Here is a 17,353-nt window from a genome sequence, read left to right as displayed (position 1 = left end):
CTGAAGCTCTCACCCTAAATGTTGCCTTTAATAATCTTTCCCTGAAAGCCATAGGGAAGTTCAGGTTCTTTGAGGATAGTGGTGGTGGTTTAGTCCCTAAGTGGTGTCCGACTCTTGGTAACCCCATGGACTGTAGCCTGCCAGGCTTCTCTGTCCATGGGATTTTCCAGCAAGAATACTGGAATGGGTTGCCATTTCCCTCTCTAGGCTTTGAGCATGAGTTTCCTGTTTTCTTTGAATGGCTTCTGCAATAAACGCTGTACTTTCCTTTACCATAACTCAGTGTTATAAATTGCCCCTACTCTGTGGCAGGTGAGTAGCCCCAAGTTCAGTTCAGTAACACATGTGTAAGTATTATGATGCCTATTGCCAGAACTCTAAACTCATGGACATTATAAAAGGTGATTTTGATATATGAAAACAGCTTAAAGTCCTAAATTTTAAAATTTCATGTAAAGTGTTATCATCAATTATACAAAAAGTATAAGTATGAAAGCATACTACATTCCAAAACCTGAAGAGCTTCATTTTCTTCACCCTCACTGTGAGCTATTTTCTAAGTTACCATGTTTCATTCTTATATTTTGTTTTTAATATATGAACACTCCAACAGCAGCATTATTCACAATAGCCAAGATGTGGAAGCAACCCAAATGCCCATGGACAGTTAAATGGATAAACAATAATACATATATATTTTTCATACAAAATAGAATTTTATTCAGTCTTAAAAAGGAAGGAAATTCTGTCACATGCTACAACATGGTTGAAACTTGAGGACATTACGCTAAGTGAAATAAGCTGGTCACAAAAAGACAAATACTGTATGATTTCACTTATATGAGGTATTTAAAGTAGTCACATTCATAGAAACAAAAAATGCAATGGTGGTTATCAGAGGCTGAGAGGAGGAAGAAATGGGATGTTGAGTTTTGCAGAATGAAAAAGTTATGGAGGTCTCTCTGTTGCACAACAATGTGACTATATTTAGCACTACTGAATTGTACATTTAAAGACGGTTAAGATGGTAAATTTTCTGTTATGTATTTTTTAAAACCACTGTGCTGTGCTTAATCACGCAGTTGTGTCCAACTCTCTGTGACCCCACAGACTGTAGCCTGCCAGGCTCCTCTGTCCATGGGGATTCTCCAGGCAAGAATACTGGAGTGGGTTGCCATGCCCTCCTCCAAGGGATCTTCACAACCCAGGGATTGAAGCCAGGTCTCCTGCATGGCAGGCTGATCCTTTACCATCTGAGCCACCAGGGAAGCCCAAGAATACTGGAGTGGGTAGCCTATCCCTTTTCCAGGAGAAATTCCAGACTGAAGAATAGAACACGGGTCTCCTGCATTGCAGGCGGATTCTTTACCAGCTAAACATTCTTTACCAGCCAAGGATTCTTTACCAGTTGAGCTACCTGAGAAGCCTTTTAAAACCACAAATAAACACATAAACAATGGCTTCCCAGGTGGCTCAGTGGTAAAGGATCTGCCTGCCAATGCAGGAGACATGGGTTCCATCCCTGGGTGGGGAAGATCCCTTGGAGGAGGAAACAGCAACTTACTCCAGTATTCCTGCCAAGGTAACCTCATGGACAAAGGCACCTGGTGGGCTATAGTATACAAGGTTGCAAAGAGTTAGACACTACTGAGCAACTGAGGCACCATGCATGCACACAAATATATAAGCACCCAGTGAATTTGTTAAGGATAACCAATTTTAAAAAAATCCACCAAAATCATGGCACTGCAAACAGCTGAAAGAAACAGTGGTAACAGGGCCATTGCTCTGTTTAGAAAGTACCAAGTGATATGTGGGTTTTGAAGATTGTCTGGCAGTGTATATTTTGAATGTTTAATAAACAATAAAAGATTACAGCTCACTGACCTGGTTTGAATCTCAGTTCTGTGGTTTACTGGCTGTATAACCTTAGTCTGTCAATGTTTTCTCACTCATAAAAGGGCAACAAGCTGATGATAATAGTATCCATCTCACAGGACTGTTATGAGGATTAAATGAGTTGATATATGTAAGAAATTTAGCACAGTGCTTTGGCATATAACGTGCTATGTAAGATTTACTGCTACTACTGTCAACTACAAATTGGCACTTGCCATCTACTTCTATTATATTTAAGTCACATGCTGCTGGGAAGCGGCGGTGGCAAAAACTGGCAGCACAGGTCTTCAGACATATTTTCAGGAGCCAATTTTATGAGTCCAATTCTTTCATCTCTTCATATATACAAAGGCACTAAAATCCTTCAAGGTGATGACTTTTCCTCATGACTAAAAGCTTCACAGCACTAGCAGAAACCATCTGAAAAAAATACATGGTTGATGACATGTATTCCCTGTTCACCAAAATCATATATACACTGATCTTCCGCCGGTCTCTTTGGGACAGTTTCTTAGAGCTACCTGAGGTGCTGTCTCCTGGCTCTGAAGTCCTCATTTTGCTTCAAATAAAACTTAACTTGCAACTCTCATGTTGTGCATTTTTTTAAAGTTGACACTACTATTGTTACAGGTTTTCTTCATTAGAAGTTTTAAAAACTTTTCAAAGGCAAAAGGTGTATTCCTCCTTTTCCTAGAGATGAAGAAGAGACAGGATTTGCCTGAATCAATTCTCACCAGGAGACTGGTTCAACTCTAAGAGAAAGGGATGAAAATTTGAGAGAATAGTTGAGACAGAGAGCATGACAGGGGTAATCAATAAAAATATAATTATGATAATATCATTCAATGATCTGCTTTAGTAAAACATGACATTCAAAAATATGCCTGTATCAAATATGGGTGGTTATTTCATTACACTGTCATCTGTTGCTTCATGAAAGGATTAATTGTAAGAGTTTTAAACAATAAATTTTATAAAGTATTTTTTTTCATTCATTATTTTAAACTTATAGCAAAGTTGCAATAACAGTACAAAGAGCTCCCATAAACCATTCACTTGGAGTATTCAAGGTTTGCCAACTGACCCAGTAATTGATTGATTGATTGCCTTTGCTCAGTTGTATCCGACTCTTTGCGACGACCCCATGGACTGTAGCCTACCAGGCTCCTCTGTCCATTGGATTTTCCACAGTAGTACTGGAGTGGATTGCCATTTCCTTCTCCATGGGATCTTCCCGACCCAGGGATCAGACCCAGGTCTCCTGCATTGTAGACAGACGCTTTACCGTCTGAGCCACCAGGGAAGACCCAGTAATACCCTATAGCGAAAGATTTCGATCTAGGTGTGTAAATTTCACTAAACTGTCACGTCTCTTTATTTTCCTTCAACCTAGATCAGTTCCTCAGACTGATTTTCATTTTCTAAGATCACTAGCTGATTATATTTTCCAAGCATTGTACCACATTTGCAGTTCTCATATTCTTCCAGAACCTGGAAGAGCCTTTCAACTTATTCCATGAATACAGTGCAGAGAAATAAACTGTAACTCTCAAGGCTAGACAGAAAAGGTCACGCAGCTTCTTCTTGGCTCTCAAGTAGAAGACAGACAATTCTTTCTGTCCCTATGTGTGTCTCTTTCACACACACTCATACCACACTCATACTCCCTGGGAATCCTGAGCTGACTCATAGGAAATCCAGGTACCATGAACTGTGGTAATGGGGAGACCACAGAGAGAAAGATGCCAGATGGGCTGTAACTGTCCTGGCTCTCAGCCATCTGAGTCTCTCAGTTTACGTGTTACAGATGTGTGAAAGCCTTCACATGGGACTAGCTCCCAGCCTTTGACCACTTCTAGCTGAGGTCCAGTGGAGCTGCGGACATATTAGCGCAGACAACAGCTGCTCCTGCTGAAAGAAAAAAGTGAAAGTGTTAGTCCCTCAGTTGTGTCCGACTCTTTGCGACCCCATGGACTGCAACCCGCCAGGCTCCTCTGTCCGGGGGATTCTCCAGGCAAGAATACTGGAGTGGGCTACCATTCCCTTTCTCCAGGGAACCTTCCCAACCCAGGGATCTAACCCATTTCTCCTACATGGCAGGCAGATTCTTTACTGTTTGAGCCACTTACCCTGCCCAAACTGTAATAAAGTCAATGTTATTTTAAACCGTGCTGCAGTCCGTGGGGGTGCCAAGAGTTGGAAATGACTGAGCGACTGAACAACAGCAACAGACAATGTTATTTTAAACCACTGGATTTTAGGGTATTTGTTGCAAAGCAAAGGTAATGGACCAATGATAGACCTGTTAATTTTTGAAATGTGCCTCCATTTGGTTTTGCCTGATGCTTACTCACCCTTAGGTAACACATTTTAGGCAAACACTACTGAAGTAATACTACGGTTGGCTTACTGTCTCCATCAGACAATACACATTGATTTTTCCACTACTGTTGATGCTAACTTTCATCACTTGAGAAAGGAGGTTCCTCAAGTTTCTCCACTGTAAACTTACTCTTTTCCTTGTATAATTATTTTGAGACAATGTAAATAAAACCTGTTCTTGATCCTGCATTTTCATCCATGAATTTTACCATCCAGTGATGTTTCTTGTCTGAATCTATTATTTCTATGATGTTTGCCAAATGATGATCTTTCTAAATTTAATTTTTATGTTGGTAGATAGTTGATTTACAATGTTGTGTTAGTTTCAGGTGGATAGCAAAGTGATTCAGTTATACATAAACATATATCTACATTTTTCAGATTCTATTCCCATATAGGTTATTACAGAATATTGTGTAGAATTCCCTGTACAGTAGGTTCTTGTTGACTATTTTATATATAGTAGAGTGTACAAATAATGATTTTCTAAATCCTTTGAATTTTATTAGTTGACATATTTAAGAAAGTGTTTTTTTTTCCATTTACTCATTCATTTATCTTTATCATTATAGACTGGTATATTCTTAATTTATTCAGACAATATACTCTGTTTATCATCTCTATTTCAGTATACTGCTCCAGATTTGGCCAGTAAAATTCTTTCTAAGTGAATTCTGTGTCCCTCTGAAATGTTCCTATCATTCTCTGAGCACTTCCTAACTTTCTTGAACAAAAAGATATTCCTGGTCACTTTGTCCCTGCCTCCATCCTGAAATTAGCTATTTTTCCAAGAAGTCCTTATTCCTATTGCTGGAGACTGCTATTTAGAAACCAGAGTCTGGGTGTTAGGTTTGCTTGTTGCTACTGGGTTGATATTGTTTCCAGGGCTTTTCTGTGGGCAGAAACAAGTGAATGGTAAACATTATAGAGGGTGGTGAGTAATAATGAAGGACAAAGTGTTACCGGAGCAAAACAGAGAAGAGATATCTAACTCAAGACTTCAGAGTTGTGAGGAGGGGACAGAAATATTCTAGACAAGAGATATTTATGTGCAAAAGGCCCAAGTCAAGACAGAACGTGTCACATTTAAGGAATGAAGGCAGTTTACTATGGCTAGAGAGAGAGTGAGAGGGGCAGTGACCAGAGCAGGCTACAAAGTAAACAGGGACTGGCCAAGTCTCCAAATACCAAGCAAGAAATGCTAGAAGTCTGAAGTTTATCCCAAGAGCAATGGGGAGCTATTAAGAAGATTTTGGACAAAGGATTTATGATCAGATTTAGAACAGCTGTTTTCAGAATTTTTTTTTTTTAACTCACAAACTGCCAACATTATTTGGATTATGGAGAAACCAAAAGAATTCCAGAAAAACATCTACTTCTGCTTCACTGACTACACTAAAACCTTTGACTGTGTCAATCACAACAAATTGTGGAAAATTCTTAAAGAGATGGGAATACCAGACCATCTTACTTGCTTCTTGAGAAACCTGTGTGCAGGTCAAGAAGCAATGGTTAGAACTGGACATGGAACAACTGACTGGTTCAAAATTGGGAAAGGACTACCACAAGGCTGTATACTGTCACCCTGCTTATTTGACTTATATAGAGAGTACATCATGTGAAATGCTGGGCTGGATGAGTCACAAGCTGCAATTGAGATTGCTGGGAGAAACATCAACAATTTCAGATATGCAGATGATACCACTCTAATGGCAGAAAGTGAAGAGGAAGTGAAGATCCTCTTGATGAGGGTGAAAGTGGAGAGTGGAGAAGCTGGCTTGAAACTCAACATTGGGAAGAATAAGATTATGGCATCCAGTCCTATAACTTCATGGCAGATAGAGGGGGAAAAGTGGAAGTAGTGACAGATTTTATTTTCTTGGGCTCCAGAATTGCTGCAGATGGTGACTGCAGCTGTGAAATTAAGGGACACTTGCTCCTTGGAGGGAAAGCTGTGACAGACCTGGACTGCATATGAAAAAGCAGAGATCACTTTGCCGACAAAGGCCCGTCTAGTCAAAGCTATAGTTTTTCCGGTAGTCATAAGGATGTGAGAGCTGGACAGAAAGAAGGCTGAGTGTCAAAGAATTGATGCTTTCTAATGTGGAGACGACTCTTGAGAGTCCCTTGGACTGCAAGGAGATCAAACCAGTCTATCTTAAAGGAAATCAACCCTGAATATTCATTGGAAGGACTGATGCTGAAGTTGAAGCTCCAATGCTTTGGCCATCTGATTCGAAGAGCTGAGTCATTGGAAAAGACCTTGATGCTAGGAAAGATTGAAGGCAGAAGGAGGGGGAGGGCAGAGGGTGAGATGCTTAGATGGTATTACTAACTCAATGGACATAATTTTGATCAAACTCCATGCTATAGTTCATGGGGTTGCATAGAGTTGGACGTGATTTAGCGACTCAACAACAATCATCCTAAAAGGGTTTTGAAAAACCTATGTACTTCCTTCTACATTTTAAGCTTATACTTAATATTCTTCATAAACTCAAAAGTTAATTTTTTTGTTAATAGGAGATTTAAAAATATTACATATTTGAAAGATGAAGTGAGATGGCCATGGATTATACCTGAAATATTTTATGACACTCACCAGATCTGAAAAGTCATATAAATTTTTTTTCTGTGGAGTTTCTGAAATGTTTCTTTTTAAAATGTGTTGGTTCCAGCGGGAGGGAGGTTCAGGAGGGTAGGGATATATGTATACTTAAGGCTGACTCACGTTCTTGTACAGCAGGAAACCAACATAGCATTGTAAAGCAATTAGCCTCCAATTAAAAATAAAATTAAGAAAACTCAAATACCAAAAATGTGTTGGTCCCAGAAACCACACAATTACATTTGTCAGAATCAGCATCACTACTCTATGTTGCCTAAGTTGTTGTGAATTCAGGGCAATCTTCACCCTTAACCTTAATAATCATATAACAGTATGATAGGACCAGTAACAGAAGGAAGACATTATAGGTTTGAGATACCTCAATTAATCATTAAAAGACTTCCATTTCTGCCAGAAATGGAGTAAGGAACTGGATGTGCCCTTCTGGGAACAACAAAATGTATGCAACAATGGTTTCGAAATACTGGGTATTGAGCAACAAAGGACAGTGATCTCTGAGAGACAGGGCACAAAAGAGATCAGCCCTTCAATTGCCCCAGCTTACTGCCTTGAAAAATCTCCAGATTAAAGAAATAAAGTTAACCATATCAATAAACACATTTAACTGTAAAAGATACAAACACTCGAATTAAAACAAGACCCAATTATATGCTGTCACAAGAAACATTTAAGCATAAAGACATGAACAGTATAAACAGTTGCAAAAAATATATCAGGCCAAGAACCAATCAAGAAAGCAAAGTTCAATATTTTAATACTGAACAAAGTAAATGTCAGCATGAAGAATATTACTGGGGATCTAAAAAGTATCCTATAAAACTATAAAGGGATCAATAATGACCCTGAACATTTATGGGGCTTTGGTGGCTCAGATGGTTAAAAATCTGCATGCTATGCAGGAGGCTGGGGTTCGATCCCTGGATCTGGAAGATCCCCCGGAGAAGTCAATGGCTACCCACTCAAGTATTCTTGCCTGGAAAATCCCATGGACAGAAGAGACTGGTGGTCTACAGTCCATGTGGTCACAAAGAGTCGGACATGACTTAAGTAACTTAGCACACATGCAAACATTTATGACCCTAAAAACAGAACTTCAAAATACATAAAGCAAAAACTTGTAGAACTATAAGAATCTGATAAAATCACAATTATGTTTGGAAATGTTAGTGTCCTTCTTTCAATACTTGATAGAACAAATGAACAGAAAACTAGCAAGAATAGTCTTGAACAAAGCTGTGCTTTGGACTTGAGTTTAGGACCCACTCTGACACTGAACATCTAACTGGGGGTATACACTATAATAGGGACCTGGGGCTCAGAAGAGAGAGCTGTCATGATAGAGTCTATCAAAGTGTTTTTAAGCAAGCCTGTATTTTTAAATAAGTGCCCTAGGGAAAACAGGTGAGCAGTAAGATGAGAAAAGGGCTAGGAATGGAAATACTGAAGAAAACCAATACTTAAGTTTCCTTCTGTAGGAAAGATACAGGAAGAGCGACAAGAAAAGGTGATGGAGAACAATCATGGAGGTGAAAAGACATCTCTATGGTGCCTCCATTTTCAAGGAGGAACGGGTGAACAGAGTCAAAAGTTGCAGAAGAGTTAAACTATAAGGATTGTGGTACATGCTGATGTTCTTAGCCATAAGCACAAGTGACCACTAGAATATATTTAAACTAGGCATTATCTAATACCAGTGAGGCTTAACCAATCCTTAATGCCAGCACATCACATTCTATTCCATTCCAGGTGGCTGCTGATGCACTTCTCCTATTGGTTATGACACTGTTCTCTGGTTTGTTCACTCAGACCTATCAACAGAACACAATCTCTATGGCTTTAGACAGTTCAAGTATCCATTTTTCTCCTCAAAAAAAGGTAAACAAAATACTTTCTTTGAGTCTGAAGTCTAGGAAGGCCTTGGGCCTTTTGTTCATGTAAATGTTTTATTAACAAACCGTCTATTCTTTCCCAGATCAGGAGCCTCTTGAGGGAGAAGCACATAATCTCAAAGAGCCTCAATTTTCTTATTAGTAAAAGAACATCAATCTTACTGCACTACTTCCATGGGATTAGTTAGAATAAAATGAGATTTTGGAAGTTTGGGCTGTCTTACTTTAGCCCTTTAATACCTGGACTAGAGTTTGACACATAGCATGAGCTCAGCAAACGTTGCCTGCATTATAAATGACTGAATGATAAAGGGCTTTGTAAACTAAAGCTGTTGCAAGTGTTATTATTTATTCCCCAATCCTGATTTAGATCCCTAGGTGACCAAATTCAAGGAACTATAATACCTTGCATTGATGGATGCCATGGAGTAGCTGGAAAAACTGCTCCCTCTTCCCCACAAAATATCCAAAACAAAACAAAACAAAACAAGAAAAAACCACTGCTGTGCAAACAGAGCTCCTGTCCTCGGGTTCAGTTTTCCATCAGATTGCCGCTCCCAAACCCCTTCCTTTTGAAAATTCTGCACCCGATGTAGAACTTCTGAGGGACCTAAGTGATCAAATATCACTTTTAAGCTCACGGCTGTCACCGCGAAACTCTTCAAAGCAGCTTTGGCCTCCTCCATGGGCCGCAACCTGAGATGAGGCCGCACCACCCGGTAAGCGTTCCCCAGAGACTCAGCTTCTCTGGAGGCCTCCTTCTCAGGGCCACAAGTCTCTCACAGCCGTCCAAGGCTGCAGGCCGGCCGGCAAACTGCAAGCGGACTGCATCTTGGGTTTCCATCCAAGGCCGGCTTTAGCGGCCGGGGGTGGGGTAAAGCGCTACACGCCCTCGAAGCCAAGCCGGCTGCCGGGTGCGGAGGCAGGACAGGGGCAGCTAAGCTAGTTGCCGCCGGCTCCTCCTTCCAAGGGCGGGGCAGAGCGGGGTGCGGGCGGGGCTATGAGCCGCAGGCCCCGCCTCTCGTTGGGCGGGCAGGCTGGAGATCCTTGGGTTTCTTTTCCTGGAGGCGGGCCTCGGCGGTTGGGACAGATCAGGAGGCGGGGCCGGACGGCGAAGTACCCTCCTCCAGAGGCGGGCTTATTCGGTGGCTGCCGCGGCAGCTGCGGGTGTTCGCCGCTCGGCAGCCTAGCCACACGGGCTCTGGCTCCTCCCAGTGGCCGGCCGGGGCGGAAGCAGGAGGCGGGGGCAGCGTGCGCGCTGCTGGTCTGCTCTCCCGCGGCGCTGGGGCCCGCGCTCCGCGGCTGCTGCTCTACTCGGCGCTTCGCAGGCAGCTAGCTGCTCTCCTCGCCTCTTGCCCGTCCGCTCCTCGACCAGGCCGCCTTCTTAGTCGTGGTCCGTGGCGTAGACCCTCGCGGCCCTCTCCCGCCCCGTCTCATCTCTGGTCGCCGCCGCCGCGGCCCCAGCCCCGATGGCTCTGTGCAACGGAGACTCCAAGGTCAGTCTCTGGCGTGGGGGGCCCCTGCCTCACCGCTTCCGGACGGAGGCAAGGCTCCGGGGCCGGGGAGTCACCGCGTGGAGCCCTTCCCTGCTTCCTCCCCCTAGCCCGCCAGCGCAACCCTGCGGCCCGGGCAGCGGCGTGTCGGAGAGCGGGCGGTCGGGGCCTGTGGCTTGTTTTCTCCTCGGGAGCGGCAGGTGCTTTGTTGATTTTTGTCTGCGTGTCGGGGTTCCCGCGCCCGCCGAGCTCTGGGCGTCGGGGAGGGCGTCAGCTTTCCGCGGCCGAGCCCCTGGCCCCCGCCTTCCCGGTGTTGCTATGGGGCGCCCGCGGAGGGCGGCCCGAGAGTGGGGGTAGGGAGGCGAGCGGGTGTGTGTGTGTGTGAGTGAGTGAGTGTGTGTGTGTGAGTGAGTGAGGGGGGCTTCCTCAGCCCTCACCCCGTCCCTTCGGGAGCCGGGGAGCCTTTTGTGGAGCTCTGCGGGCCCGCCGAAGGCGGGGGTAGGTAGGGTCAGGGCCTCGCGTGCGGCATTCGAGCTGGGCCGGCCTCCGTCTTCCCGCCACCCGGTTTCCCGCCTGCCTTCGGTGAGGCTAGCCCAATTCCCCCACGTCGGCCTTGGGGTCCGGCGCGGCGAGGCCGGCCCTGGGTGAGGCCGTGTGGCCGTCCACCCCCGCCCCCGCCGGTCAGCGGCCCCCCTCCCCCCGTCGGATCCGGTGGCGGGAGGGTCGCTCACGCCGCTCCCCTCCCCCCAGTCTTCTCCGAGGAAAGGAGCATGTGTCCAGCCCCGCCCACTCCTTATTTTGCACAGTGGTTGGCGGTGGGACCGGCGCCGGGCCTTGGGGAGCCCCTCACGTACGCCGGCCGCCGCCACCGCGCCCTGGGGCCGGGGAAGTCGCGAGTCCCGGGTGCTGGGGAAGTTAACTCGAGGTGCGGAGTGGAGAGAGCAGTTTGGGCCGCCGCTGCGTTTCTCGTCACCTCCGACTCACTTTTTCTTTAGACCCTCTTCGTCTCGCTTCCGAACTGAGCACCTTCGCTTTCACTTCTGTGTTAAAATTTTCGTTGGCCCGGAGTTCTTTCAGACCCGCACAGTCCATGTTGTCAGCGGGAAACTGCAGTTTTGAATCGGGGTTTAGACTTAAGCCAGGTGTGCCTGTTATATACGCTGTTTAGGGCCTGGCTACGTTTCATTCAGGTGTGTGGAATTTTAGACGTCAGGTAGTGCCTTTTCAGGCAGCATTCTCTTATAAAGATGGTACCTCGTCACATCTTAGCCCTCTCTTTGAATAATTGCTTAGTCTCTAGTAAATATTCAAAAAAGTTATGTGTTGAACTAATGAGTAAAGATTATAAGCTATCTAATAAACTTCTAAACCGGGGAAACTGATGCTCAGAGTAGTTGGAAATCTTTCCGAAGATTTTAAAAGAAGCTTTTGTAAATCTTAACGTACAGCTCTTTCGTGTACACAAGTTAACTTACAAAGCATTTTTCTTCTGTTTAATATTGAGTCGTAAAATCGTTGAAAAGAGTCATCTTTGTGCTGGTAAAGGAAATGACTATTTGGAGGATTCAAACCTAATTTGCAGACTTTGAAAAATATGTGCTGGTTTGAAAACAGTGTTTTCCAAAATTAAGTGACAGCAGAAAGTTAAAAATTCAGTTTCCAAATTACTTTACTTGATTCAGGTGTAAAGAACATACACTATTTTTTCTAGCTGGTATGTTTTTGTTTCGTTCAACTGGAATTTCACAGAGAATCTTACCAGTTTCATATAGTTGAGACTCCGTTGAATCGCTGATTACCTTTATTTCAAGGTGGTTTTGTAGTATAATCAAACATGTGTCTTTTCTGTGTTTTGGCCATGCTGCATGGCTGGAATGTTAGTTCCCAGATCAGGGATCCAACCTGGACCTCAGGCATTGAAAGCACATGAAAGCTAACCATGTTTTTGTGTGTGTTTTTTTTTTTTTTAACTTTGCTAACAATTAGATGTCAATCGAATTGAAAGCATTTTCAGGAGGAGCAATCACAGGAAAATAACATTTCATCAAATCTATGATTATTTCATATGCTCCTAAAGAGGGGAAAAAAATCTCTGTAAATGGTGTTGTAAACAGTGATATGTCGTTGATCATAAGGAACATGTCAGGTAAAGAGATGTTTAAATATGGGGAAATATGCATAGTAAAGTGGGTTAAATATGATATTCTGATAGTCCACCCAGAAATCTAAGTAGGCATGTATTTTCTATAGCTTACCACTGAAGCAGCTTTCTTTCTGGCATAAAATAAAAGTACTGGACCCAGGCTTACTTTGTACATCTGTTGTGCCTCTTAAGTCCTAGTTGATAAATGAGAATGGGGAAAGAGCTGATTTTGAGTCCTATTATACATTTCAGTATTTTTCAGAGTTTTTTCTAAAGTAACATTTCTGCCTAATAGACATTAGGGAGAGACCTAACTAAATTCTGTAGAAGTATTTTCATTAGTTTTATCCAGAGTATCATTTTAGAGCTGGAAAGTATCTGTATGTTTTCTAGCTTCCTAAGATGAAAAAACAGCTGGAATTAGAATCTGGCTTTTCTTTTTTCTTCAGGGCTAGTTAGGTTAAGCATCCAAGGCAGAGAGTATTCTTTTCCTTAAAGACCTGACATAATATTATTTAGTTAAGATCTTATATGAATAAGAGCATAGGCAGTCAGCTCTTCTTTAAAAACTTTTTACAACCATTCAGTGATATATATGAATATATGTATATAGCAAATATTAGTGACTTTTTTCAATATTATTAAGGCAAGATTGTGAGAGTAATGCTCTTTGAGCTGCTTGTCAGACTTTCCACTTTTGGTCCCATCTAAGCCTTAGACACTTTATTTTGAGAGTCTTCATTGCTTTTGTACTGGCTTTCTCTACTTGTGAGAGGGGTCTATCTACTCAAACTTGCAGTGCATGGACTTCTCATTGTGGCTTCTCCTGCTGCGAAGCCCACTCTCCAGGTGCTTGGGCTTCATGAGTTGTGGCACATGGGCTCAGTAGTTGTGGTGCATGGGCTTAGTTGCTCACTGCCTGTGGAATCTTCCCGGACTAGGGCTCAAACCCATGCATTGGTAGGTAGATTCTAATCCACTGTGCCACTAGGGAAGTCCTAAGCCTTAAACTCATTTGGTTGGAATAGAAGTAGGATCTGCCCTACTACTTTCACTGAGATGTTGACGAGGGTATATTGTACTTGGATTAAAGGTTTTTTAAAAAATAAATACTGTTAATTGTATGTTATATAGGATCTTGCAGTTCAGTTTGGTCGCTCAGTCGTGTCCGACTATGCGACCCCATGAATTGCAGCACACCAGGCCTCCCTGTCCATCACCAACTCCCGGAGTTCACTCAGACTCACATCCATTGAGTCAGTGATGCCATCCAGCCATCTCATCCTTGGCCGTCCCCTTCTCCTCCTGCCCCCAATCCCTCCCAGCATCAGAGTCTTTTCCAATGAGTCAACTCTTCGCATGAGGTGGCCAAAGTACTGGAGTTTCAGCTTTAGCATTATTCCTTCCAAAGAAATCTCAGGGCTGATCTCCCTCAGATTGGACTGGTTGGATCTCCTTGCAGTCCAAGGGACTCTCAAGAGTCTTCTCCAACACCACAGTTCAAAAGCATTAATTCTTTGGCGCTCAGCCTTCTTCACAGTCCAACTCTCACATCCATACATGACCACTGGAAAAACCATAGCCTTGACTAGACGGACCTTAGTCAGCAAAGTAATGTCTCTGCTTTTGAATATGCTATCTAGGTTGGTTGTAACTTTTCTTCCAAGGAGTAAGCGTCTTTTAATTTCATGGCTGCAGTCACCATCTGCAGTGATTTTGGAGCCCCCAAAAATAGTCTGACACTGTTTCCACTGTTTCCCCATCTATTTCCCATGGAGTAATGGGACCAGATGCCTTCCAAGGAGTAAGCATCTTTTAATTTCATGGCTGCAATCACCATCTGCAGTGATTTTGGAGCCCCCAAAAATAAAGTCTGACACTGTTTCCCCATCTATTTCCCATGGAGTAATGGGACCAGATGCCATGATCTTCGTTTTCTGAATGTTGTGCTTTAAGCCAACTTTTTCACTCTCCTCTTTTACTTTCATCAAGAGGCTTTTTAGTTCCTCTTCACTTTCTGCCATAAGGGTGGTGTCGTCTGCATATCTGAGATGATTGATAATTTCTCCAGGCAATCTTGATTCCAGCTTGTGCTTCTTCCAGCCCAGTGTTTCTCATGATGTACTCTGCATAGAAGTTCAATAAGCAGGGTGACAATATACAGCCTTGACATACTCCTTTTCCTCTTTGAAATCAGTCTGTTGTTCCATGTCCAGTTATAACTGTTGCTTCCTGACCTGCATATAAGTCGTTTTATATATATATATGTGTATATATATATATAGGATCTTTAGTGATATATAGGATCGTTAGTGATATCTAGTGTTGAAAATTTAAATTTGCATTTTAACATTTAAGTTTTGAATTGAATGGAAAGATGATCTGAGATTTTTATGTGGGATACTTTGAACAACTATCCTTTATAAGGTAACCCTAATGTGCTGTGCTTAGTCATTCAGTTGTGTCTGAATGACATCTGTCCTTGGGATTTTCCTGGTGAGAATACTGGACTTGCAATTTCTTCTCCAGGGGATCTTTCCCACCCTATAGTACATTTTTTTCAAAGGTCAAAGTGGATTTTTTTTTTCCCTTTCAGATTTCATCTCATCTGTTAAGGTATTCACCTAGACTAGAAGAGCTGTTACAAAAGGAATGGGGTGTGTGTGTGTTTTTTTAATTGTTTTCTCTATTCTTAGACCTGAAAGGTTTTTAAATTCCTCCAGGAATCTCAGATGACTTTGTCTTTAATTTAGCATGGGCCAGCTTGTCAATTATGGATAATAATTGTCTTTTAAGAATTTTTTAAAAATACAGATTTGTCCTATACTTATTCTAATGTCTTTGATACTTTTTAAGTCTCTTTAATGAATTATATATTAATCAGTGCTGTTTGGAGAAAGGAATGAATAATTATTTGATATCTAAAATGATGAAATTCTCCTTTGTTATGGGTACTTAAGGGCTTCCCAGGTGGCAATAGTGATAAAGAACCCACCTGCCAATGCAGGAGATAAAGGTTCTATCCCTGGGTGGGAAAGATCCCCTGAAGTAGGGCTTGGTAATCCACTCCAGTGTTCTTGCCTGGTGAATCCCATGGACAGAGGAGCTTGGCAGGCTGCAGTCCATAGGGTTGCAAAGAGTCAGACACAGCTGAAGTGACCTAGCACAGCACCGTGCTTAAACTATTTTCATGCCTCCTTCTAACCTAAACTCTTTTTAAATGCCCAAAATGAATGAAGTCCTCAGGGTTAATAGATGATTTTGAAGCACTTTGTGAACCAACAAAGAAGTAATAGAATCTTTTGTGATCGCATATATAGTTCTAGGTGTGGACTATTCTTGCTTGTTGTGGAAGAGTTGTTTTTTTTTTTTGTATTTGTTCAAGAATCACATTGGTTAAAAAAATAGTTTTACTGTAGTAATAGTGTGGTATTAGTTGGTTTTCTTGCTGGCTGACCCTTGCCTGCCATCCCTTCAGGTTAATGGTTTTGAGGACCTAGGAGATACTTTACGTAGTTCGGTTTATATTTATAGACTCCCTAATATGGTCCACTACAACTTTATAGGGAATAAGGTGTTTGTTTGTAGTAGTGTGACCATATACTCTTTGTGTAAACTGGGGCACTTGAACATAAAAGGAGGTGCTAAAATCGTTTAAATTTCTAATAATTGTTGTAAAATATTATATAAAAAAAATTTGCTGTGTTGTGTAAATCCAATTAAATAAATGGCAAAACTACTGTAGTGTAAGTTCAGATTGCTCTCTCTGAACATTTTGCACAGGAACACACAGTCTCATTCCTGCATGTATTTCACAAACAGCTGTATATCCCACTGGCTCAGCTGATAGAGGCCTGGAGGTCATGTACATTTTGCAACCTAAAGAACGGCAGTGGTACTACTGGCAGGTACACCAGGTGGCTGGCCAGAACAGCAGCTTCAGACATTCCTTCTATTAGCACCCATGACTGGATAGTTAGCTATCAGTAATTGTCAGTGTCCAAGTTCTAAGTGTACTTTGTACTTCATTTTATCAGGAAAATGTCAGGAAAGAGAGATGGGTTCTCAGTGGTTGGCTTTTAGAGTGAACCAGAAGTTAAAATGAGAACTCTATTCACTGCACCTGCACTTCAACAGAGTACTAGGCAAAGCCATGGCAGAAGGTGGAAGTATAATAAATCCATACTATCTTACTTTAATGCAATTATTCATAATAATATGTTAAAAATGAAAGGCACGTAATATATGTTCCATTGGGTCAGCTGTTGGAATAACAGGTGTAAATTAGGACAGTTCTGGGCAAACTGGGCCATATGGTCACTTCAGTTACGGAGTACATCAACCTGAATTTGAATTTTGATTTCTCTAGTGACTGTATTTAAAATTTGGCTAAATTTCAAGCCTAATGTGTATACATTAAAAGTTTTGTTTTCTAAATTAGTACCTATTCTGAGAGTTATTCAGAACTTAAAAATTGAGTGCCAGAATTAAACGTTGAGAACCAGCAGTGTTGAAACTGACCAAAAGGTAAAATAATCTGTTCTAGTCTGCCATAACATTTACAGAGGACATTTTCCAAACTTTTAAAACTGCCTGGACATGTGAAATTCCCTGTTTCTCTTGTTCATCAACTGGAGAACAGAACCTTTTTCACTCTCAAAACGCATGGAGGTCTATGTAAAATTAAGTCACCCTCACCTTGTCTGTGGAGAAGGCAATGGCACCCCACTCCAGTACTCTTGCCTGGCAAATCCCTTGGACAGAGGAGCCTGGAAGGCTGCAGTCCATGGGGTCGCTAGGAGTCGGACACGACTGAGCGACTTCACTTTCACTTTTCACTTTCATGCATTGGAGAAGGAAATGGCAACCCACTCCAGTGTTCTTGCCTGGAAAATCCCAGGGGCGGGGGAGCCTGGTA

At 42.5% G+C, this 17,353-nt stretch overlaps 1 protein-coding gene and 1 long non-coding RNA gene across 2 annotated transcripts in view; one reads left to right on the top strand and one right to left on the bottom strand.

Moving 5' to 3' along the window:
- Window positions 1–696: 696 nt before the first annotated feature.
- On the bottom strand, window positions 697–9,772 carry LOC138424698 (uncharacterized). Its single transcript, XR_011250936.1, has 4 exons — window positions 9,205–9,772; window positions 2,984–3,810; window positions 2,421–2,651; window positions 697–2,319 (listed from the first exon to the last, which is right to left on the bottom strand). It is a non-coding gene; the product is annotated as an uncharacterized lncRNA (long non-coding RNA).
- A 53-nt stretch (window positions 9,773–9,825) lies between these two features.
- The window catches only part of GMPS (guanine monophosphate synthase), a 72,744-nt gene continuing 65,216 nt past the window's right edge, over window positions 9,826–17,353 (top strand). Inside the window, exon 1 of the mRNA XM_069561911.1 lies at window positions 9,826–10,295. Within this exon, the coding sequence (XP_069418012.1) occupies window positions 10,269–10,295 (27 nt within the window). The 5' untranslated portion in view covers window positions 9,826–10,268. The remainder of the gene's footprint in view (window positions 10,296–17,353) is intronic.

This window comes from Ovis canadensis, chromosome 1 (genome assembly GCF_042477335.2).
Source record: "Ovis canadensis isolate MfBH-ARS-UI-01 breed Bighorn chromosome 1, ARS-UI_OviCan_v2, whole genome shotgun sequence".
Lineage (NCBI taxonomy): Eukaryota > Metazoa > Chordata > Mammalia > Artiodactyla > Bovidae > Ovis > Ovis canadensis.
Note: the sequence above shows the minus strand (reverse complement) of the source record. Positions and strands in the feature narration are given on the sequence as shown.